At 47.8% G+C, this 22,019-nt stretch overlaps 2 protein-coding genes across 2 annotated transcripts; both read left to right on the top strand.

Annotated features, from left to right (window-relative positions):
* The first annotated feature begins 17 nt into the window (after positions 1-17).
* COIL (coilin) lies at positions 18-6,612 on the top strand. Its single transcript, XM_039716429.1, has 7 exons — positions 18-300; positions 1,376-2,546; positions 2,863-2,949; positions 3,530-3,577; positions 4,224-4,299; positions 4,993-5,081; positions 5,563-6,612. Exons 1-7 carry the CDS (start codon positions 53-55, stop codon positions 5,656-5,658), a joined length of 1,815 nt encoding a protein of 604 aa, XP_039572363.1. The 5' UTR covers positions 18-52; the 3' UTR covers positions 5,659-6,612.
* A 3,221-nt stretch (positions 6,613-9,833) lies between these two features.
* On the top strand, positions 9,834-19,827 carry TRIM25 (tripartite motif containing 25). The gene is made up of 9 exons (XM_039716428.1): positions 9,834-10,656; positions 12,088-12,183; positions 12,616-12,849; positions 13,325-13,481; positions 13,966-14,040; positions 14,424-14,474; positions 15,124-15,150; positions 15,480-15,575; positions 16,255-19,827. Exons 1-9 carry the CDS (start codon positions 10,042-10,044, stop codon positions 16,785-16,787), a joined length of 1,884 nt encoding a protein of 627 aa, XP_039572362.1. The 5' UTR covers positions 9,834-10,041; the 3' UTR covers positions 16,788-19,827.
* The last annotated feature ends 2,192 nt before the right edge of the window (positions 19,828-22,019 follow it).

Genomic DNA, 22,019 nt, shown 5'->3' with positions numbered 1-22,019 from the left:
CCCCGCGCCCGCCTCCTCCGCCTCTTCCTCCGCCTCCTCCTCCGTGTCCGTGATGGCGGCCGGCGGCGGCCCGGTGCGGCTGCGGCTGGTGTTCGACCACCCTCCGCCGGCCAGCCCGGGCTGCGCGCTGTGCTGGCTGCTGCTGGAGCCGGGCCAGGCGCGGCTCGTCACCGACCTGCTCAGCCTCATCCGCCATCGCTTCGGCTTCAGCCGCCGCGCCCGCCTCAGCCTCTTCCTCGAGGGGGCGCTGCTGCCGCCCGCCGAGAGCGCGCGCCTCGTGCGGGACAACGACTCGCTGCGGTAGGGACCGGGACCGGGACAGCGGGATCGGGACAGCGGGACTGGGACCGGGATGGGGACAGCGGGATAGGGACAGTGGGATCGGGACCGGGACAGCGGGATGGGGATAGGGACCGGGGGACAGCAGGATCGGGATAGGAACCGGGACAGCGGGATCGGACAGAGAGGGTGGGATCCGGACCGGGATCAGGACTGCAGGACCGGGACAGCGGGATCGGGGGTCATTCCCGCACACGCACCCATGGGTGTCTGTCGGTATCTGAAGGCCGTGCCAAGAGGCCGGAGCGGGTTGGTGCCCAGCCGTGGGACAGAAGGCACAGCGGGATCGGGGGTCATTCCCGCACACGCACCCATGGGTGTCTGTCGGTATCTGAAGGCCGTGCCAAGAGGCCGGAGCGGGTTGTGCCCAGCCGTGGGACAGGAGCGGGCAGGAGCCGATGCCCAGGAAGTTGCGCCTGACCATGGTGTTACCGATGAAATTGTTTCTCACCCTGAGGTGCAGGGCCCTGAGGTGCGCTGAGACAGCGGAGTTTCCCTCACCATGGTGTTACCGATGAAATTGTTTCTCACCCTGAGGTGCAGGGCCCGTGCGCTGGGACAGACAAGATGCGGAGTTTCCCTGACTGGGGATATTCCAGAGCCCTCTGGACACAACCCTGTGCCCTGGGATAACCCTTGTTAGGCAGGGAAATGCGACCAGCTGACCCCACTGTGGTCCCTTCCTGACCCACTCTGGGATTCTCTGAATCTCGGCGTGGTTTTGGTGGGACAGGGGTGGGGCTCCCCAGGCTCTGAGCTCTTCCTTCCCTGGGCAGTGCAGCAGGAGCTGGGTGCCCACGGGCACTGACTCCCAGCACCTGAGACTCCCCAGCATGTCCAGAGGGATGGAGGGAGCCAAGAGTTGGAAATGTTCCCCAAGATGGAACGGGAGCCTCTGCCTGCAGGGGAGGATCCAGACTGTCCAGGGAGGAGCTGGAGCATCTTCACTCTAGGGGAACTTGCCTGAGCTGCTCACATTTGGGGAAAAGTGTTCATTATGCTGAATGGTGGCTTTTGTTTTGGTTTTTTTTAACAGAGTAAAGTTGGAAGAAGTAGTTGCAGATGATTATGAAGAGATAGATGATGGCTTTATTTACACAACAAAAGAAGACAAAAAAAGGCACAGACAGAAGGAGGATGAGGAAGAATTGTCTAGGAATGAAGGCAAGCATAAAAGGAAAAAGAAGAAGGAGAAGCATAACCTTGAGTATTCCTCTTGTAGGGAAGAGACCTCTCTAGATACTTGGGACTCTCAGAAAAGGTACACGAAAAGAAAAAGAAAGGAAGAAGTTAGGGGAAGAAATAGACTCACAGAAGGTAAGGAAGAGACCTCTACTTCCCATTCTAAAAAGATGAAAAAAACAGAGAGGGAGAAGCAGTTGGCAACAAAAAAGAAGGATGAAAATCAGACAAAGGTTGCTGCAGCAAAGATGGCTTTAGAACGGGCAAATGAGAGCTTGTCTCTGAATTCTGGTAAAAATAGCACCAAAAAGACCACAACACAGTCCAGGAAAAAGAGGGTGGGAGCTTCAGATTCCTCCAGCACATCGTCTGACAGTGACAGCAGTGAATTAAATGTAAAGGAAAATAAATCTTCCCATAAACCTGTAGTGGTGACACTTCCCAAAGACAAATCCCAAGCTGCTTCAGATTCTGATGTGAAAACTAATAAAGTGACTGTAAAGTCTAACACTGAAAAGACTAAGACTGCAATTAGTAAAAATGCTAAAAAACCCCAGTCATCTAGTTCAGATTCTGACTCGAGTACAGAGGAGGAGAAGGTGACACCAGCACAAGACAGCACTGCAAAGGAAAAATCAGTGCCAAACCATGTGGTGGCTGTAAAAGCCAGCACCAAGGCTCCCAAAGCACAGAGCTCCTCTTCAGACTCTGATAGTTCAGATTCAGACACACTTGTCATTAAAAAATCGGCAGCAGGTGCTGGACTGGGTAATTCCATAGTGAGGAGCTGCACTAAACAGGTGCCAGCCAGTGCCCCAGGAGCGTTTGCCAGCCCCAGCCGTGGAAGGGGGCGTGGAACAGGAGAGGAGAACTTCTGGAGAGCACCTAGGGGCCGAGGGTTTCGTGGGATGATGAGGGGCCATGGGAGAGGAGCAAACCCTGGCTTCTTCTATAACTACAGCAGTGAAGGCCAGAAACAGAGGCAGTTAAATGAAGCTGCAACAAACACTTCTGTCCTTGTCCAGGTGAGTGACTCACACAGGCAGAGGTCACCTTTCTCTGGCAGCTTGAACTGTACAAAGAACCTACAGGATGAGAGTAATTCAGCAGAATAACTGCAGAAATAGATGAGTGGGATAAAGGCTGAGCTTTTATTTACTGTAATTCCGTTTGTCAGCCTGAGGATGTGTTTATGAAACAACAATAAAGTTATTGTATTCTATATCTAAAAGCATGTACCTTGCTCTTCTCAGTGATTCCTGCAACTCATACAGCATGAACATTGTCTTCTGTTTTCACTGATACAGTAATTAAATCAGTGGGTTACTCTTTGTTTCACAGAATCCGGTGGAGATTCCCAAGAGAGACTATAGTGTGTTACCTCTTCTAGCTGCTCCACCCCAAGTGGGAGAAAGAATTGCCTTTAAGGTAAACTCTGGAAATGCTGAATGTTAGTAGGTTAAGATTGCTTCATTTGGGAGTCGGTTAAGATTACTTCATTTGGGCCACTCCTAAGTTTCTGACCTAACAGTTTCTCTGAAATATTCACTTGTAAAGTTGTAAAGTTGTAAAGCCTGGCTTTGATTTTTGTCAAAGTTTGGAGCATATACAGAAGTTAAGTGCATTTCTTTAGACTTTCTGTAATTGTAGAACACTAGAAATGCTGTCTCTGCTGCCATTTCAATGCAATTTTCCATGTAAATGTTATTGCAAATCTTACAATACAAATAATTACACTGCACTGCAAAATAAAAAAGTAAATGAAATCCCTGCAGCTGAGGAGACTGGGATCCATCTCCCTGATCTCCTCACACAGCCTGACCTGAACGTAAATCCTTTGGAGCAGCAAGTCCTGGAGGTCTACCTGGGACCATGATTAACATTGGGCTCCAGGAGTTGGAGACTTGGCTCTTGCACTTTTCTGTTGCTGAAGAAACTGTCTGGATGTAGGTGGAATCATCAAAGATTGGGAAAAGTTACAATTTGTTACTTGTATTTCTTTCAACAGCGCCTGGAACTAACTGAAAATTACAGTCCTGAAGTTTCAGACTATAAGGTACTGGTTTTCTTTCCTCCCTTCATTCACTCACAGAACTATGATGATAGGTGGGGTATGGTGTAAATATTTTATGCTGTGCAGTGTTTTACCTTGTGTCCAATTGACTTCATAGGCTATTCCTGGTGCAGCAGTAAAAATCAAAACTCTAGAAGCTGAAACTAATTGAAAATTTGAAAGATGTAGCTGTTACTAAAAAAAACAAACCAAAACAAACAAAACAACAAACCAACAACTACAAGGATTATTAATAATCATCAATATTTTAGAGATGACAAAAAATGCAGGTCCTCAAGTAGAAGAATGTAGCTGTATTTGAGTCTACTGCTATTGGAAGTTAGGGCAAGTTCTTAAAACTGGTGCAAGTAAAATTTTGTTGCTGCTTCAGATAACTTGGTTTCTGGGTAAGTACTGATTTAAACTGCAAAGTTAGTGACAATGAGTAACTGGTTTATTGATGCCAGTAGTTACAGATTGCTGAGCATTCATTCTTTGCAGATTTTATACATGGAGACTAGAAAATTTGATAGCCAAATATACTTATTTCCTCTGTCAGCAATCAAGTAGTGCACTGGTTGTAAATATGGAATACTTAACCAGTGCTGAAGTGTGTCTTACCTGATTCTTTTCTTGTTGCTTTGTGAAGGAGGCAAAAATACTCAGTTGGAATGATGAAAAAAAGCAGATTGAACTTGAGATCCTTTCGACATCAGCAGGACAATGTACGTACCTGGGGACACTTCATCTTTCAGGAGTATTCCCAATTTCCTTGGGATCATTTTCAACACGCCCCTCCCCTCCTCATTCCTTCCCCAAAAATCTATTTAAATTGAGAAGTTCTAACAAGTTCTAACCCTTGCTAGTTGAGCTGAAGGATGCTTATGGGTATTTACAACGTATTTTTTTTCAGTAGCTTGAGTGGTCAGTAACTCACCTCTACTGTGGTTTCATTTTCTGAAAGAAATTATTTCAGAAAGAAAGAAAATATTTTATATTATTATTTTGAGAGAAAGTGTGAGGTCATAATGGTGTATCTTCAGTGGGTGTGGAAGTGAGTCCCTGCAAGGACAAGATGCAGTTCCTGAGACCTGAAATGTTTAATGTTTTTTAAACTGTGTATCTTGCAGTTGCCATTTAAGCCAGAATTAGTGAATTGTCATATGAGCCTTTTTCTCAAATTTCAGCAACATATTGTTGACTTTCTCATGTGAGTAGTCAGATAATTACCTTAATTTTGGTGTGTAGTATTCAGTTTTTCCTCAAGGTTTTGTTACAATTGTGAACCCGGACACTGAGCACAAAGGAAAAACCCAACAAATCAAACCCCCAAACCAAACTGATTTTGGCCGGCTTTTGTGGTAAACATTTCAGTTTCTTTGGTTTGTAGCTGGTTGAGCTGTTTGTGTGGTTTTCAGCTGCCAAGGAGCCAGGGAAGTTCGACCTGGTGTACCAGTCTGCAGACGGAGCGGAGCTGATCGAGTACGCGGTGCCGCAGGACACCAAGGTACGTGGGGCCTGCCCTGAGTCCTGCCAGCAGCTCTGCACAGCTGCCCCTTGCCCTGCTCCCTGCCTCTCTTCACCTCAGGGATGTTCCCTTTGTGATTTGAATCGATGGAAGCAAAAACCATTGTTTCTTTCTAGCAACAATGTGCATGTTTACATCATAATAATCAGTTCTTGGTACTCATTTAACTGGGGTCACAGTCACTCATCAAAGTTCTTGTTTTGGCTAATAAACAACATCACATCTCATAGAGATCCTTTCTCACCAGCTTTTCCTTTCATTGCTGTTGTTGTGCACCCTTTCCTACCCAGGATATCTGGCAGGTTGAGGCTCACCAGTAGGATCAGTGCCCCACAGGAGGAGCTGTGATCTCAGTTCAGTGGTGCCATTGTTCAGGTCTAGGCAAAAGCATAACAGCACAGAAATTGCATCTGCTGGTGCTGCTGGCCCCTGCCAAGTGCTGCCTGTGGTTTGTTTTCAGATAACTGAAAGCTGGGATGCGCTGATAGAGCCAAGACTGATTGTGGAGCCTCCAGTTAATGGATCCAGCATTGAAAATGGAACATCTAGGATGTGAGAAGATGTGAACAATTGTACAGATCTGTTCTGTGAAATGCTGCCTTCTGGTTCTGAGGGTGGCAGGTGCACTGGTGGACGTTACTGTCTTAACTGTTTTTCTTTTGGCCTACTTCTTTATTTTTCCCCTTAGGCTATGTTTTTATGTAATACATGAAAACTTTGTTTATTATAGGAAATCTAATATAGATCTGTTTGGTTTGAATATTTATATCCTACTGTAGCAAGCTGCAGAACTGGAATAGTTTGATTAAAAGATAAAACACAACCCTATACTGTGAGTAACTGTTTAAATGTCTGGGTTTGGCTAGAGCTGTATAACTGCCAGAGGTCATTTTTATTTAAAATTTTATTATAAATATTGTTGATATGCAGACTGTCCCTCTGCTTCTGCCACAGCATACAAATGCTGTGACTTTGCAGTTACTTAAAGAGTTCACTGAAACATATTCAGAAAACCTGTGGATGTCAAGCTTCTGTGATTTTGTGGCAGATAAATAGCACTGGTAACTGTCAACTGTGCTTAGAACCAGTGGAATATAACATGAACCCCTGGCACAATTGTGTCCCACTGTGTTAATCCATGTAGGCTCTGAAAGCCTTTATTGTTGGTTTTAGAGCAAACCACCTTGCCCTTTAAGTGCTGAAGTTTCTGTGCTGCCTTTCTTCTTCCCTTTCCAGCAGCAGAATGGGTCACCAGGTGCTGGCAAGGCACTGCACTGACAGCTCTGGTAATTATGAGCATTGAAGGGGTACTTTGTACCTCGGGAGTCTTGGCAAGTCTTACACTTTCAGATAATCCCTGTGCTAGATAGTTGACTCCTACAGAGAAGACATGGGAAAAAACAAACCCTAGATACAAACAAACACCTGAAAATTTGTACATTATGATTTAGCTGTCATGTACTCTGACCTAGTGCATTAATCCATTAAAGTACTGTGCATTTTTGTGTCAGCCCTAGTAAAATGTCTTGTTTGTGAAGGAATTGTTTTTATACAAGTAAAATTAATCTGTGTTTTGGTTCACTTCAAATACCAGTATTTCATGCTAGGATTTGCTTTTTTAGAGAAAAGTTCAGTTAGATTCATGTGGCTGTTCTTGCAAACTGGATGAAAAGAAGATGCCAGACATGAGCACAGTCATGCTCAGACAATGGGGATTAATGGAAGGATTGTTTTCCTAAGGGAAATTGTTAATTCTTAGGAAGTTGCAAAAGCTAAATGCAAGTGTTTCTTGTTCCATTGCCTACTCTGCATTTTTGGCATGAATTCAATGATGCAGAGTCATTCTGGCTGTGCCAAACAGGAGATGCTGGAAGACAAATACACCCCTGAGAGAGGGTGTTTTGAAGGTAAAATCTTGAGTTTTGTTTACCCATTGTTACCAAGTTTGCATGAAGCTACTGCTTTGCTCATTCAAATCAGACCAAGGGGGACAGGCAGCCTGAGGGAACTGCCCAGAGCCCTCCCTGTCCCATCCACTCCTGCTCTGAGGAATCTGGGATGGGACAGTGTGCACATGAATCCCACAAGGAGGTGGTGAACAAACCCTCACTGCTGCCTTGCTGTCCCTGGGGCTCTCCCATCTCTCTCCAGCCCCTTTACTGGGGGCAGGAATGTGGGGTACAATTAATCCCACTGTGCTTCTAAAGCCCTGCTTGGGCTCTGGGGGCATCTTGAATGTGCAGTGTCTGGGCAAAGGGTTAGATTTAGTTCAGAATCACAGGAAGTTCTCAAGTATTTGCAAGCAAAATTGAGTATAACTTAAGTAGCTATTTAAATGGTAGCAGTAATTTTTTATGTTAAAACTTTATTGTTTCATAGACAGCAGAAGTGGTTGGGTTTCCTCCAAATGAGAATTTCAAGCCCTTGTTGACACTGTGGAACTTAAATTGCTCATCTGAGCTCTAAACATCCTGTGCTATGCTCCAGAAGCAGAAGCTACAATTGTGAGGGTTTATATTTACCCTTTTTATTTGCATACCTTTGTCTATATCACTTGATACCACATGAGTGCCACAGAAGAATACAGTGAACGTGCTGAGTCTTTGAAAGATGGCAGAGGCTTAGTCCAGATAAGCCCAGGGTGTTCGTTCACCTATGGAAAAATAAAAAATGCAAACATTAACAGCTGCTCTTTTGTCCCATCTCATGCACAGCACAGCTCTCTGCGTGTTCCTTTGCAGCCACTATCAGCCACCCCCTGCCAGGTGTTTGCATTTCCTCTGCCAGCAGTTACAAAGTCCTGCACAGCACATCCCAGCCACGCTGTAAACCTGTGGCACAGTGCCCATCTCCTAGAAACTCCTCCACCCTCCAGCACATGACAGAGCTGATCCCTGAACTTTTCCTCCTGTCACAGCCCTGCAGCCCCAAATGCCTGCATTGTCCTTTCTGCACCTGTATCTGTTCCTGAGCAGTGACTCAGAGCCCTGTGGCACACAACCCCTCTACAGCTTATCCTGAAGGAGTGTTAAAAGGCTGGAGGGATAACTGATGTAGGTACAAGTTCATGGTATCTGTGCAACATAGCTTCACAATGATTCTCCAGATTTAATTCAATAGTCCAAAAGAACTGGCCAGGAGTTTGCACTTGTAATTGTTTGCACAGTGATTGCTCAACATAGCTTCACAATGATTCTCCAGATTTAATTTAATAGTCCAAAAGAACTGGCCAGGAGCTGATTGCACTTGTAACAGACCACCCAACATGGCTTCTTTTGAGTGCTTTATAAAATGAGCATGAACATGAGCCAGCAGTGTGCCCAGATGGCCAAAAAGGCCAAGAGCCCCTGGCCTGGATCAGGAACAGTGGCCAGCAGGAGCAGGGAGGTGATCCTTCTGTGCTCAGCACTGGTGAGTGCACAGCTGGAGTGCTGTGCCCAGCTCTGGCCCCTCAGTTTGGGAAGGATGTTGAGATGCTTGAGCGTGTCCAGAGGAGGCAACGAGGCTAGAGAGGGGCTGTGAGGAATGGCTGAGGGAGCTGGGGGTGTTCAGCCTGGAGAAAAGGAGACTCAGGGGTGACCTTATCACTCTCTGAAAGGTGCCTGTGGCCAGGTGGGGTTGGTCTCCCAGCCAGCAACTGACAGACTGAGAGGACACAATCCTAAGATGTGCCAAGGCAAGTTTTGGGTAGATGCTAGAAAGAAATTCTTCACTGAAAGAGTGGTTGGGTGCTGGAATTGTCTGCCCAGTGAGGTGGTGGAATCACCATCCCTGTAGTTTAAAAAACAGGCTAGATGTGGCAGGCAGTGCCATGGTTTAGTTGAGGAGATGTTGGTTTAGGTCATAGGTTGGACTAGATGATCTTAAAGGTCTTTTTCAACCTAGTTCATTCTGTGATTCTGTGTAACTCCTAAACATTCTTGGAAGTCCCCAAGGACTAATGCCAACAAGATCACCTGCTAATACTTTAAAATGACATTAAAGGGAACCTCAGCAGTTCTCCACACAAGGTGTTCTTTGCCCACTGGACAAGAGTTCAGAGCACACGGCTCCTGCTGTTGCAGCCCATCAGGTTCTGTTTAAATTATTGGGGGACCACAGACTTTGTGCCAGGCTGCTCCTTTTATCCCTGCTGCCAGCATGGGTGCAGAAATACAGCGGGCGCCAAGGAAGTTCCTGGGACACCAGCAGGCAGGGCAGAAGAGCGAGGAGGAAGAGACCACTGGAACGATTTGTGGTCAAGTTAAGACATGAGTACTTGCCATGGTGCTGTTCAGCATCAATGTCCCTGTTAGAAACAGTGATTATTGAACAGTTAGACTGAGAACAAGAAATTTGAGGAAGCATCTTCTGTTGCGATGGTTTCCACAATCACAAAGCAGTAACCTGTGTGCTTTAAAAACATCCCTCAGCTGTCGCAAACAGACGATTTTTAAGGTCCTTTCCAGCCCAAACCTATGAGTCCGTAGGATCTCCAGCTCCAGGTTACCCGCAGCTGGGAGCGGCTGGGGCGGTGCTCGGGGGGATTTGGGGTTCGCCCCCGCCCTGAGCCCCGGGCACAGCCGGACAGCGCTGGGCTGGCCGGGAGCGGGGCGGGCAGCGCGGCTGGGCACCGCTTCAGAACCGACCCCGAGGCCTCGGGCACTCCGGGTGACGCCTCGGGCACCTCCGGGTGACGCCTCGGGCACTCCGGGTGCCGCTGCCCCGGCCCGGAGCCGCGGCCCGGCCCGCTCCGGGGTCCCGCTCCTGGCAGAGCCCCGGCACGCCGGCGCTGCCCGGCTCCCCTCAGGGGCGGGCGCCGCAGGGCTCGTCCCCCGGCCGCTGCCCCTCCCGTCGGGGCGGGGATGAGACACGTAGTTTTCCGGAAAGCCCGGGCCACAGTTTCGTTTCTCCGAGGCCAGGTTTGTTTCGGGTTCTCGGGGCAGCTGCGGACGGGGCGATGGCGGCGCTGGAGTCGGAGCCGGGCCTGTCGGGGCTGGAGGAGGAGCTCACCTGCTCCATCTGCCTCTGCCTCTTCAGCAGCCCCGTGACGGTGCCCTGCGGGCACAACTTCTGCGCCTCCTGCCTGGAGCTCAGCTGGGCCGGCCTCTCGGGGGGCTTCAGCTGCCCGCAGTGCCGCGCCACCTTCGCGGGCCGCCCGCAGCTGCAGAAGAACACGGTGCTGTGCCGGGTGGTGGAGCAGCTCCAGGGCCGCTCCGGGGCCAAGGGCGAGGAGGAGGAGGAGGATGAGGATGGGGATGTGGGGGGGTGCTGCGCGGCGGAGCCCCCCGTGCCCTGCGACAGCTGCCGGGAGGCGCCGGCCGTGCAGACCTGCCTGACCTGCACCGCGTCCTTCTGCGCCGAGCACCTGCGGCCGCACCGCGACAGCCCGGCCTTCCGCGACCACCAGCTCTGCCCGCCCCTGCGCGACCTGCAGCTGCGCAAGTGCCCCCAGCACAACAGGCTCTTCGAGTTCTTCTGCAGCAAGCACGGCGCCTGCATCTGCTCCCTCTGCCTGCTCGAGCACAAGCTGTGCCCCACCAGCCCCCTGGAGCAGGCAAAGGCCTCTGCCCAGGTGAGCAGCCGGGGCTGAGCTGGGGTGACCGGTGGCCGCCGGGGCTGGAACACCCTCCCAAGGGCTCCCCGGGGCTGGAACACCCTCCCAAGGGTTCCCCGGGGCTGGAACACCCTCCCAGGGGCTCCCCGGGGCTGTAACACCCTCCCAAGGGCTCCCCGGGGCTGTAACACCCTCCCAAGGGCTTCCCGGGGCTGGAACACCCTCCCAGGGGTACCCCGGGGCTGGAACACCCTCCCAAGGGTACCCTGGGGCTGGAACACACTCTCAGGCGTACTCCGGGGCTGGAACACCTTCCCAAGGGTTCCCCGGGGCTTGAACACCCTCCCAAGGGCTGGAACACCCTCCCAAGGGCTTCCCGGGGCTGGAACACTCTCCCAAGGGCTCACTGGGGCTGGAACACCCTCCCAAGGGCTCGAACACCCACCCCCAAGGGCTCCCCAGGGCGCCCCTTGGTCCCTCGGTGCTGGAGGAGCTGCTCTGGAGTGCAGGCAGGAGGCCGGAACAGGACGTCGACTGTAAATTGTAAATCTCGTGTCTGGCAGTGCTGAACTGTTATCTGCCCTCCAGCATGTGCTCAGGCACGTCCCCAGAGCCATTCCTTGCGTTTTCCCCGTCTCTCCAAGATGTTGCTCAAGAGCAGGGGTCTGGGAAGGCGCTGTCAGGAGCTGCAGTGGCAGGGCTGGGCTGTCCTGGGCTGGGCTCTCCAGTGAGGCCTCCCACGCTCTGTGGCGTCACCCAGAGCTCTGAGCCTCCTCTGCTCCCTGCCAGGCTTCTCCTGCCTGAGGGGCCGGCATTCTGCTGCAGATGTTCCTAAGAAGAAGAATTATAAAAGTATCCTAGGGAGATCTCAAGTATGTAGATGAAAGGCAGAAGGAGGGTCATGGAGTAGAAGGGAAGGAAACCTGGCCTTTCTATTTTCAGCACAGCTGAAAATCAGTGTGGATGAGTCAAGTATGCTGAAAAAGTTTAGGTGGTCAAACTCCCATCTGTTCATGGGTGTGTATACAGCTTAGCTGCAGAACTTAGCCCTGATTGAGCTTAGCAGAATCTTGAACTAAAGGAACAGGTAAATCACATCTGAGGGAGAACGTTCTCAAAAGGAGTAGGGTGATCAGTAGCATCAACTGTGCTGGAAGTCCAAACTGAGAGTTAATGTAACGTTTATTGGTAGCATGAGAACTGTGCTGATGAAAGCACTGGGTCCTTTGTGAGGAGAGTGTCAGCAATGGCATCTTGCTCTTGGGAGAGGTGGGGAGGGTGTGGATGCCACAAGCCACACGTGTGCAGGACGGTGCTTTTACACCCCCTGAGCTTCAAGGGGAGGTAGGTTTTAAGCTGAGAGTACTAAATGCTTACAAGAGTATTTAAAAGTAAGAGCAGACATGACAACTGCCTCTCTGAAATATGTTCTGGTCTCTCCCGTTGCAGTCGCTGCTGAAGAAAAAACTTACGGAGCTGCATAACCAGAGTGAAAGAACTGCCCGGGCAATGAGCACGGTGAAAACAAAACAGAGCCAGTCTGCTGTAAGTGGGGAGCTGCTCAGAGTGCTCTCAGGTTGCCAGGCACCCACTGGCCACTGCATGGTGTTAGTGATTGTACCCTTGTGACAGGGCTGTAGTGCTGAGGCTGCATTGGCAGGAGAAGGTGTTACTAGGAAAGAACAGAAAAGAGGAGTTTTGGCAGGGCCAGACAGCTCTGTGGGAGATGGGAGTAAACCTGGCACTGTGCTAGGTTTTATACTCTCCCGTGGGGTGAGACTGAGAATGGGCTCCATTCCTTGTGAGTGAAGGAATTTTCTTTCCAAACCACATAGAAATCAACAGCTCTGCTCTTGCTTGTTTCAAGGAAGAGAAGCCCACATGTTCCTCAGAGGCTTTCATGCAGTAGCACTTAGAGTATTTTGTTTACAAACTGTTCTTTTGAAATCAATACCTATCTGCTCTTGTCTGCCCCAGGAGACAGCTTCAAGAAAGAAGGAATTGATCAGAAATGAGTTTTCAGAAGTTAAAGCTGTAATTGAAGAAAGAGAAAATGAGATCATGAAAGCAATTACAGAGGAAGAAAAGAGAGTTTGGAATAAGTTTGATTATATTTACAGTGTTCTGGGAAATAAGAAGAATGAAATTCAGTCTCTCAAAGATCAGATTGAGATGGCACTGACTGAAATTGATGATGTTCTGTTTTTGAAGGTAATGTGTCATTTAAGTGTGAATCCAGTTCTTCATTCTAGAATGCAGAATAACAAAAACCTGCTGTGGTCATCATACTCTCTAGACACTTCCAGTCAAATGGAAATGCAGTGGTGTGCAAGAACCTGCTGTCAAAGGATGTCCTAAAAAGTACACAAATATTAGTGAAAGAATGCTGAATGGGTGACTCTCCCAGTTCAGCCTCTGCCTCTGCCACAAGCAGGGAGGGGTCTCTGGGCAGGAGTCACCTCCCTGAGGTGTGGCAGCTCTGTGCTGTGACATGGCTGCTCATGGGTTACCAGTGGGAATTAAGGTGTCTGAGCTGCTGCTGGAATTTTGCCACGAGCTGTGTCTGACTGTGGCCTTTGTTCCCTTGAATTTGAGATGAAAGCACAAACTGCATCCCAGTTAAAAGTAAGCTGGTTGTATTTTTCTCTGTGTGCTACACAAGGTGGTCTCTCATTTGTTGTTTCAGAGAGCAGCAGCACTGCAACGAACATCAACAAAAGAGGCTTTTGTTCCCGTAGTTGAAATGGACCAAAACGTGATGCATTCCACTTACCAGTCTGCCATTACCCTCAAAGACATAGTGAAAATTTCAGTCGATCAGAGTCGGGAGAAAAAAGAAGAAGGTACTGTATCACTGGGGAAATTGGCATTTTCTGCTTTTGCTTTGGGCTGAAATGAGGGATCTTTCCAATACAAATACAATTTTTTAAAAAAATGCAACAAATACAGTTGGTTAATATAAACTGTGCCTTCCAATCTCTGCAGTGTTCCATTTCCACACAAAAACATTACAGTCTGGGCTAAATTGGGAGACAAAACGTGCCAGTGTTTCTTTGCTGTTATCTATGCTTGGATAAGCTGATGAGTATCATGATACTGCACCCTTCTGGCACAGCTCAGCCTTTCTTCCTTGCAGTAATTTATGGTGTTACTGTGTAGCAGGGGTGGATGTGGTTAGGATGTGGATTTGAGGGGAGATTTGAAAGTCTTTAGAGTAGCAGGACTCTGCCTGCCATAAGGCAGGAAGGATGGAGAAGATGGCAAAATGTCCTCACTAATGCATGTTCCTGGCCATACAAACCATAATGTAAATTATCACCATTGCAGCCAAACCTGTGAAAATTAAGGCCCCTGTAGCAGCTCATCCAAACAAAGCTGTTGGGAAAAAGCCTCCTGGACCACGTAAGTACTACAGAACACCATCCTCTCCTAGCTATGGCTTTGCTGTTAAATAAGAGTTGAGACAGTTAGCCAAGAGCTGTTTGCTGTGGTGGTGCTGCAGTGGTGACCTGCAGTGAGCACCTGGGCACAGGGAAGGGAGGGTGCTTTGTGGTACTTGGGGATGCATGCCTTGTGAGCTGGATGGGGAATGCACAGGTACACGGGTGCATCAGCCTGTAGTGGTGTCAGTGTAAAGCAAAGCAGAGCCTCCCCACCCTCTTGTTGGTGCAGGTTTTGTTAATTTATGCCAAACACCTTTTGGTTTCTTTGATAGATTCGTATGTGTAGAGTTCTGCTTAGTTGAGTTCTGTTCATGTTCTGATTGCTTTCTTCCTCCCTCACAGACCAGACCCACAAAGAGAAAACCATTCCCCAGGGGGTGACAGATACCACCAGTAAGTGTTGATTAGAGGAGCCTTACTCAAACATTTTGCTGCCTCCAGTCTAGGGCTGGGGTGATGGTCTTTGTGGCAGGTTATACTGGGCCCTTCCAGTTCTGTTTTGTCCAGATACCAGAATTAATGGGCACTGTAGCCTGTTTGGATGATCTTCCATGTTTTCTTTTTGAACTAAATGTAAGTGCTAAGAAACAGCTTCTGTTACGTCCAGGGAGCTCTTGACACATGGTCCAAGTGCTGGGTGTGGAGCAGTCAGGGGCTGTGCTGGGGAAGCAGGATGGAGTGGAGCTGCAGCTCCTGCTGCTGCACTGAAAGCTCTGCTGTAAAGAGGAAAGGAATAGTCAGTGTTCCTCATGGGAACAGGAGCATTCCACGTGCCTGAACACACTGCTCCTGGAGGGGAGATCAAGCTCCTTCCAGGCTTATGACCCTGTGAAATAGGAAGCAAATGGAAGGCTGTGCTTGATGTGCAGCTTTCCAGTGTGAGGGTATCTGTACATGGCTTCAGCCTGCTGGACTGTCAGCTCTTTACTGCTGCAGTTTCAGAAGAGCCGTGGTGATGGTATTACAGCTGACACAGTCTTAACCAGTGGCTTTTGCCTCCCAGTAGAACTCACAGTTTACTTTTTTCTTTTCCCCCCTCCAGAAGAGAAAAAGAAAGCTGCTAAAGTTGGTGAGTCCAAACTTTCATCATGCGTATTCTAATTTTCATTGATTGCTCTTAAAATAATAAGATGGTCATTAGTGTTGGTGTATTGAACAAAAGTTCAGCTTCTACTGGCCACTGTGGGAGCAATCAAACACTGAGAGAAGTTGTCCAGAGAGTGGGATTTTCAAAACTTGCCATGACAGTGAACAGCGTGAGCTAATATTGAAGTTAACCCTGCATGGAGCAGGAGGCTAAACCAGATCAGCTCCAGCCTGAGTGTGTCTGTGATGGGGTGTTAAACATGTGAGGTCTCTTCCCAGCTGGCCAGACTCTCTGTTCTTCTGTTGACACAGCACCAACCACCACACCAGCCACCACAGCTGCTGCTGGTGCTGCTAAAGAGCTGATCGACAGCTTCCTGAAGAAACCCAGAGAGGAGCTCTTGCAGTGTAAGACACCCAACATTACACTCCTTAAAGATGAACTTTGCTCTTGTTGTACTGGTGTTATGTGTCCTCTGTAGTGACCTGACAAAAATACATCTGAGGGGGTTTTGTTAGATTAATGGGTTGTGAAAAAAGAAGGAAATTTCTGGAGAAAAAGGGGGCCAGGAGGTTTCTAAGTGGTTCTTTTGCTGGATGCATCAAATTAATCTTCAGCACCTGTGAATCTTCTGAATGAAGATAAATGAAGTTTTTCAAGTAAGGATTTCGGTTTCCCCAAAAAAAGACAGCATTAGGGTAGCCTAGAAACACACTGTAATGGACTGGATTCTTTTTAAAAAGCCTGAAATGTAGGCTTTTATGTGAGCCCATGATGGCTTGTTAAGATGCTATACAACATGGCATACCTTTTGCTGCCAGATCAGCCATGACCTTCTTTTGGGGTATTGGGGTGATAAGGGGATCCTGTGAGGCTGCAGGAAGGAAGAAAACTCACCCTCCATTTGCCTTGTGTGACACAGAGCTGCAGTTGAACCCAGCAGCTCGTACTGTGACCCTCAGAACTGGCTGCACTGAGGAGGAGAGCAGAGCTGGCAGATAAACGTAGCAACAAGTGCTGAGGCAGGACAGGATAAACAAAAGTGCTTTGTTCTTCAGCACCTTCGAGTGACTCGTGTCATTGCAGATGCTGCCAACATCACGCTGGATTACAACACGGCTCACAACACCGTGGTTCTGGCTGACAACTACACCAGGATGTCCATCTCGGACACCTTCCCAGGCCACAGGTACCACCCTCAGCGCTTCACCGATTACCGCCAGGTGCTGGGCTTCCAGTGCTTCAAGAGAGGCATCCACTACTGGGAGGTGGAGCTGCAGCAGGGCAGCTTCTGCGGCATCGGCGTCTGCTACGGCAGCATGGAGCGCCAGGGCCCCGAGAGCCGCCTGGGCAGGAACTCCAGGTCCTGGTGCGTCGAGTGGCTCAACTCCAAAATATCATCCTGGCACAACGACGTGGAAAAGTGCCTGCCCAACACAAAGGCCACCAAGATTGGGGTGCTGCTGCACTGCGAGGGGGGCTTTGTGATTTTCATGGCAGTGGGGGAGAAGAATAACTTGATCTATAAATTCAAAGCCCAGTTCACTGAAGCCTTGTACCCAGCCTTCTGGCTGTTTTCCAGTGATGCTGTTCTCTCTCTCTGTCACATGAAAGAGTAAGGTCTTGTATCTCAGTTTAGTTCATTTACAGCACAGATAATCTGTCTCAAAGATTGATTGTTTGATACAGAAATTATCATCTCTTTTAAGCAGTTTAGGAAATCTGCCAGTTCTTTGGACTGAATTGCTAAAGCCCTTAGTGATTTAGCAAGATGTTGGTGATGGTACAAACTACAGTGGTTTGCAAAGGTCTTGGCTGCCCTGAAATCAAAGTTATGATGCAAATCCTTGTTAAATGTCTTCAGTGGCGCCTGTGGCTTCTGTGGTTTCCTGTAAAGGAGCAACAGAATTAATGTGTTAATGGGTAACAATAACCCCTTTGAGAAAGAAACAGGAAGAATTCCCTGACAAATTCAGGCTTTGAGGGAGGTCTCACTGTTGCCTTTTGGCCTGTGCACAGGCTGTTGTCCATACAGGTGTTCTCAGTGTAGGACTCCACCAGATGCTACAGAAGGAGCTGCTGAAATCCCTAAGTTCAGGTCTTATGGCTGTAAGTTATAAAAACCACTGTGACAAATCTAATCAGAATGGAACTGCGGAGACTTCTAGAATTGAGGGGAAATAAATGGTATTAGAATCACCAGGCAACAAATGACATCAGCCCAGACACTGGGAATACACCAGAGAGTTGTCAGGAAGACATTCTGCAGAGCAGTGGTGTGCATCCTGTGATGAAGATTGTGGGATGAAGCATTCTGTGTCATCTTCTGACCCAGAACATGCTTCACATCTTCACACTGAAGGCTCTTCAGTGCTGGGTTTTTCTGTGTGTGCTGGGGAGTTCAGGGGGTGTATTCCTGCTCTCAGGTTCTCCTGTTCTGTTTCCCTCTTTATGAGGTGGGATATTCTCTGCTGGTGTATCTTTAGCTTAAAGAAGGGCCTCCTGTCATAAAGCTTTTCCTCTTTATGAGGTGGGATATTCTCTCCTGGTGTGCCTTTTGTTGTTCAGGTGGTAGAAACTGGATTTCTTGCCTGTTTTTGGGACTCCAATTTGAGGAGTCTCAAGACAGAGTGCAAGTACTTGGAAAATGCTGGTTCCTCTCTGCGTGAAGCCTGTGGGCAGACAGGGTGAGTCTTGTGACATACAGAGAATTAGCACAAAGGAGAATATACGTCCATTCTTCCTGGGATGGATTTTTAATTCTACTGGTGTTCTTTGGGTTGTGGTATGTCTTCAGAAGTTCTCACCAGGTACAGAGAAATCTGTACTTCTTCCTTACAACTTTAAAACCATCTGGAGGCAATCAAGGTATTTGGATCTCATAGTTATTAGGTCTGTACCTTGTTGGTGCCTCTGGACTTACTGTGCCAGCTTTTATTTCTTGTAGCCATGGGAAGCTCACATGAGAGCCTTCCTGGACTTGGATTTCTAAAACTGCCCTTACAGGACTTGGTGAAATAGAACACAAAGCCACTGCTGGCAGTTTTGCAGGGAATTGTTAGAAGGCTTAAAAGAACCTCTGTGACTATACTCCACATTAGCCAAAGTGCTCTGGAGAGAGGCTTTCAGGAATTCAGGCTTGGTGTCTATTATTACTTGGCTTGTAAACTCTTAGTACTTTGTCAAGGATAGCACAAGTCTCATTTCTTCCAATGTTTTGGTCAGAATAGGATATGGAATCGATGGTGGACCTAAAAGTGCCATGGCTGTCTTTGGAGCAGTTCTACTCTCTGAAGGCTCTCCACTTTCCAAAGCACAGCCAGCACTAAAACTCCCAGCCTGAGCAGAACCTGCAAAAGGTGCAGAAGGAGGCTGTGTCCTGCTGGGAGCCAGCAATGGGTGACAGACTGGGTTTTTTGCCCTTCCTTTCAGTAGTGAAAGATAAGAGCAGTTCCCTCTGAGAAATCCTTTTGCTCCTTGGCTGTGCACAGCGCTGCAGTTGCACTCTGCAGGGTGCTGAAGGAGTCTGTCCCCTTGGTTGTGGGCAAAACGTGCTCCAGCGGTCTGTGCAGTGGAGAAAGTCCCCATCCTCTGTTCCTTGCTTCTTGACTTCAAAGAGGTGTCAGTACTGGCCTCTGAGTCCGTGGGCTTCTGTGGCCGTGGTCTGGAGGGACACCCAAACAGTAAAGAGCAGCTTTTATTCTGCCTCATTGGACAAAGTGGGATTCTTGACATGGGACACTGGGGCAGGACCAACGTGTGGAGCACATAAGGTGTCCTGCATTACCAGGCAGTGAAACAAGCCTTCTGCTGGGCTCCTGATCCTCTGTTTTGCTTTCTTTTGTGCTATGAATAACTAGAAATCGTAAAGTTCCGCTAATTTGGAATTCACAGAATCACAGAATGTTCTGACTTGGAAGGGACTCACAAGGATCACTGAGTCCAGCCCTTGAGTGAGTGATTCATATGGGGGTGGAAATGGGGACCTTGGCATTACTAGGACCAATCTCTGGGCGTCTGAGAAATGTTGTGGTTAGCTTCAGGTGTCTTGCGTATTTTGAAACATTAGTGTGATATAACTTTTATAACTAATAGTAAATATTAGTGTGTTTAGGAGAAATACTGCACGATAAATGATCATTTTAAAGCCTTTTCATCACAACTGAAGTGGTTTTACTCGGGCAGTACCTGTAGGAGCTGCACTGATTTTAAAGAAGACATATATAGGATCATATATATCAATTGTAATTCTCTTTTTAGTATTACAAAGAAAGCAACTTAGTCTAGAAAAAGAACTAATTCTGGTGTTAACACCATTGATTTGAATTTTATTATACAAATGAGAGTAAATAAAAAAAAAACAGTTGCTGAATGAAAATAAATGAATGTTTAATCTTTTCTTCAGTTAAAGACATCAGTAAAGCAGTGCATTTAGAAAAAGATATGCTTATGCAGTTATAAACCTGTTGATTACAATGATATATCAGCCTGCTCTTCACTCTGTGTACGGTGTGTTATTGTTTGTAGCTGTGCCAGCCACACACAGGCAGGGCCAGCACCACGGGGTTTGTGCCACCAGGTCCCTGTGCCCACTCCAGGGCTGGCTGGTGACTGACTGGTGATGGCTTGAATTCAATAAAAACTCACAGTAAACCCTAACTCGGAATGTTTTGTTCTCTGCTCAGGCTCGAAGCAGGGAGGGAGGCAGAAGTGAAGACACAACAAAGGACAGATCTTGTAGTGCATCACTCACTGGGCTGTGGGGGAGCTGGGCAAGGGCAGGCAGAGCTGTGGTGTTCTCTGGACTGCTCCTAAACTGCCTCCTTCCCCTGAGCTGTGGGTGCCGTGGGACAGAGAGAGAGAAACAGCAAACAGCAAGTGTTCCTCACAGCAGCTTGTGAGAATTTTCAGGGAGTTGTAAGGATGTGATAAGTATAAACAATCTGCAGGTGGAGTTTTTCTACTTTATCTTTCTGTTCCAGGATGTGATAACTTAAGTATAAACAATCTGCAGGTGGTGTTTTTCTACTTCATCTTTCTGTTCCTCTCAAGGACGTGTGTGAGGAAGGTGTTTTTGTTAGTAGCCAATCAAACAGAACCCATTGTATCACTCTATTTAAACCGAATGACTCCCTCCCATTTCTTCCCCCCTTCCTAATTTTCTTCCAATTAAGTGTCTGCTACTTCTCAAATAATCAATGTCAGTTAAAAACGTGTCACAGTGTGGTCGTTGTATGACTTCTATTCAAAGCTCATGTCATTTAGACTTTCATTGGCAGCTATTTTGTCCCATAAAGAAGTTCAAGACAGCAATTTGTGAATCTTGCTCAGCCAAGTAGAACTGTGGAAAAGAGGAGTCATTCCAGAAGTCAATTAATTGTGGCCTGTCAGAGTTCTCCTCATTCAGTTTTCTGCAGGCCCTGTCATTTTAGACTTTCATTGGCAGCTATTTTGTCCCATAAAGAAGTTCAAGACAGCAATTTGTGAATCTTGCTCAGCCAAGTAGAACTGTGGAAAAGAGGAGTCATTCCAGAAGTCAATTAATTGTGGCCTGTCAGTTCTCCTCATTCAGTTTCTGCAGGCCCTGTCACGGGCTCACATCTGTCAGCCCAGTGTTGCCCAGGCTGCAGTCAGATGCCATTACATGGGAAATAATGGGTTTATTCACACCATTTATTGGGTTCTGGGTGGTAGGCACATTTGTGTATCATTTTACGGTGTAGCAATTCCATTTACATAAAATACAGGCAATTGTGTGAGTCTGGCTGAAGCACTAAGGGAGGGTGGGAGGAGCCACCAATCAAACAATAAAGGCTAATTGAAAAGAGGCAGATAATTTAAGTGAAAATACCATCATAAGCAATTCTTGACCCTAAATTAGTTCAACAGAACTTTAAAGAGGCAACGTAATTTGCATTTTGTTTGTGCTTAAACTCCTTAATGTTTTTTCAATGTCAGAAAAGAGCACGTACTTTTTACAGCACCTACATTCCATTTTAAAAATCAAGTAGTTCTTGATGAAGAAAGAGCTTTTTTTGCTTTAGAGGTAGTTTTTTCCTCCCAGGTTAGAGGAAGTTTTCACATTTGCCTTTAAAGGAAGAGAAATCAAGCAGAGATTGGGGAGGGGAGAAAAATACCTAGAGAAAAAGCACATAACATTTACACAGAGCAAGAGATGTTAGAGAGACTTTTCTAATACTGAGCACAGGCTGCTTTCTAACCTTCCCCAAAATACTGTCTTTCCAAAATCCAGAGTTATTTTGTGAGGCAAAGAAAATGTGATGAAAAAGAAATTATTGTGAGTTAAAAGTCACTTTACAGGGCTCACAGAGCCATTATCTTCAGGAAATCCTCCAGGTCCAGTTTGGGTGGAATTGTTAACTTTAGTCCTTGGTTTTAACTCTGCTTCAGATTCAGTATCAAAGATTGGGCTGAAATTTTTCAACTCTCAGCCAGCGTCTCTCCTGTTTGAGCTCAGACTCGCAGGGGTTGGCTCCCCTTGCTCTGGCAGCCTGGTAAACCAGCAGGAAATCCTTCAGCCGAGGGGCACAGCCCAGCCAGGCTTCCCCAGAGTGTTCACTCCCAGTGAAGGGGAAATCTCCCCCTGCCTCCTTCACCTTGCACTGCAGAGGGGTTCGGATGGGGCCTCGCCACTCCCCACTCCCCTCCTCCTGCTGGAAAATCCTGTTCTTCTGCCTGGAGACCTTCTGGACCCTGACACCACCCTGGGACAGGTGGTTCTCTGAGTTGTGGGAGACGCTTTGGATGGATCCTTTCACCACGGGATGTGAAGAGGACAGGAGGTGGTTATGGAGCAGCAGGGGAACAGTGCAGGCACTGCAAGCTCACGG

This window comes from Passer montanus, unplaced genomic scaffold (genome assembly GCF_014805655.1).
Source record: "Passer montanus isolate IOZ18808 unplaced genomic scaffold, ASM1480565v1 scaffold35, whole genome shotgun sequence".
Lineage (NCBI taxonomy): Eukaryota > Metazoa > Chordata > Aves > Passeriformes > Passeridae > Passer > Passer montanus.
This window is presented reverse-complemented; position numbering and strand designations above follow the sequence as displayed.